The sequence below is a fragment of the Lactuca sativa genome, chromosome 9 (assembly GCF_002870075.4).
Source record: "Lactuca sativa cultivar Salinas chromosome 9, Lsat_Salinas_v11, whole genome shotgun sequence".
Taxonomy (NCBI): domain Eukaryota; kingdom Viridiplantae; phylum Streptophyta; class Magnoliopsida; order Asterales; family Asteraceae; genus Lactuca; species Lactuca sativa.
Window position 1 is genome coordinate 20,617,172 of NC_056631.2, and position 2,620 is coordinate 20,619,791.

At 36.3% G+C, this 2,620-nt stretch overlaps 1 protein-coding gene across 1 annotated transcript; it reads left to right on the plus strand.

Moving 5' to 3' along the window:
- Positions 1-300: 300 nt before the first annotated feature.
- On the plus strand, positions 301-2,407 carry LOC111905925 (uncharacterized). Its single transcript, XM_023901656.1, has 4 exons — positions 301-662; positions 803-1,135; positions 1,398-1,945; positions 2,025-2,407. Exons 1-4 carry the CDS (start codon positions 301-303, stop codon positions 2,405-2,407), a joined length of 1,626 nt encoding a protein of 541 aa, XP_023757424.1.
- Positions 2,408-2,620: the final 213 nt, after the last annotated feature.

Below are 2,620 nucleotides of genomic sequence, written 5' to 3' on the forward strand. Positions count from 1 at the left end.
TTCTTTTTCATGTTTTTAGCTCCATTTGGTCGATAGATCAGTTCTTTTTCATTTGATTTTCAAAAAAAATATGAATTTTGTTATTTTATGTAATGGGGGTTTTTGGCAGATAAGTAATGAGAGATTAACACCTACGTTAGACCAAAGTTTAACAACTTAGGTTTACTGCTTCCGTCAAATTTTGATCGTCGAATATTGTTTGATTTGGTCAAAAGTAAGGCTAATGTGTTCATTAGTAATATATCATTGTCATTTCAACACCCGGTTGATGTTCATCAACTCAAAAATGTAATTTCTAAAATGAAGGAAATTGTGCATTTGTATTTAGAGGTGTTTCAGGGATTGGTCGAACAGACAGAAGCGGTTGAGAAAGTTGTACCATATAATGTTGAAAACATTGTATCTGATAATGTTGAAGAGTGTCGAGAAGAAGAAACTGTGGCAGTGAATACGGTTGAAGAAAAAAATTTATATGAGTTTGGAAGACTGACTGACAAAACTTTGTCAGACGGTGAAGAGTCAAATGAAGGATGGTCAGAAGATGAGTACACACACGGGAAAAAAGCTTCAGACATATTTTACAGTATGCCTCCAACACCTGATTGTCCTGATCCTATTGTTGAACCCGGACCATTTCACAGTTTAGATCCAAATGATGATATGTTTGTTCGTCAAACATATGATAACAAAAACAACTGATATTTGCTTTGAGTCTTAAAGCAACCAGAGAAAAGTTTCAGTTTAAGACCAAACATTCTAACAAAAATCGTTATGAGGTATATTGTGAAATTGAGAACTATAGTTGGCGTTTATATGCAAAACGCCTTGATCCCACTGATGAATTTGAAATCAGGACTTTCAATAACGTGCACACATGTTCGTCATTACAGATACACCCTAATCATAAGCATGATAATAAAAAAGTGATGGGTACTATATTGCATGAGATTATGGGAAAAACTCGTTCCAAGGTTGGGAGGTCTAATGAAATATCAAGGAATTTGAATGCTTTGCTGGAAATCAATGTAGATTACAAACAAGCTTGGCATGCAAAACAATATGCTATGGAACTGTTGTTGGGATCATCTGAAGAATGTTTTTCCAAACTTCCTATTTATTTTCACAATTTGAAGAGGCATAATCCCGGTACAGTGGCCTATATTCAAACAGATTCTGAAGATTGTTTCGAGTGTTGTTTTTATGCCATTAGGAGCACGATAAATACAAAAAACTTGTTTTTATTTAATATATAATTTTTTTAAACAAATTATAGAGTGTTTATGTGTTGCATTTTAATATATTGCAGATACGAGCGTTCAAACGTTTTTGTCGTAAAGTTATAATTATGGATGGTGCCCATTTGAAGGGTGATTTTAAGGGAACCATATTGCATGCAGTAACTATGGATGGGAACAACCAGATACTGCCCCTTGGTCATGGAATATTCAAAAAAAGAGTGGTCTTACTTGGACATGGTTTCTTGAAAAGTTGTATGAATGTGTTGGTGATTGTCAAGAATTGACTTTTGTAACTGATAGGGCCGATGCAATTCGGGTTAGTATTGAAAATGTTTTCCCTCATGCTCATCATGGCTTGTGTGCTTTTCATCTACTAGGAAACATAGTACATAGGTTTGGGAAAAATGATAAAACAAAAGTGTTGTTTCGGAGGCTTGTGAAAGCTTACAAAAGAAATGTTTTTGAAGAATTGTGGTATATATTTAGTTCTACTAGGCCGCAAGTAGCAGCGTATCTAAGTGAAATTCCCATTGCTAAATGGACTAGATCATATTCGCTATCGAAACGGTATGATTACATGACCTCGAACAGTGTAGAGTCCATGAATGCTTTATCTGTAGATGCAAGGAAGATGCCTATAATACCCCTTCTTGAGTTCTTCCGTCGTCTTTCAGAGGAATGGTGTAACAAGCGTCGCATTGAAGGAGGTATGAATTAATTTGGACTTTAATTAGGTCGAATAATAAGTTAATTATATATATATATATATATATATCTTCTTCACAGGGAAACGTTCAACAATGCTAACCGAGTGGGCTGAAAAAGTAGTTAGTAAAAATGAAGAGCATACGACAAGATGGTCCGTTTCTGGTGTATCAGATGCAATATATCAAGTTCATGATTTCAAACCTGGTGGCATAGTTGATCTGAGGCAAGAGACTTGTACATGCAAATATTGGGAAGGAACTGGGTTGCCTTGTGGTCATGTCATAATGGTCTTGAAGCACTTGAAAAAAACTAACTTTGGACATCTGACTATAGATGCTTACAAAATGGAAACGTACCGAAGTACGTATGAGGAGCCGGTTTACCCCCTTCCAGAACCGTGTGATTGGGAGATTCCTGCTGAGATGATGGCTGTTAAACCCCCGATAATGGATACATGTTAAGCTGGTAGATCGAGAAAAAGAAATCGTATCCCGTCACAAGGTGAGGAACCTATAGTAAGAAGGTGTAGTAGATGTGATAGTACAACACATAATGCAGCGACTTGTCCGACATTGGTCCCAAAGAAACAAAAAAAAGGCTACGTTAAGTAGTGTGGCATCAGGTAGTAACACAAAAGGGAAAGGGAAAGGGACAAAAGAGACTCAGGAGACGCT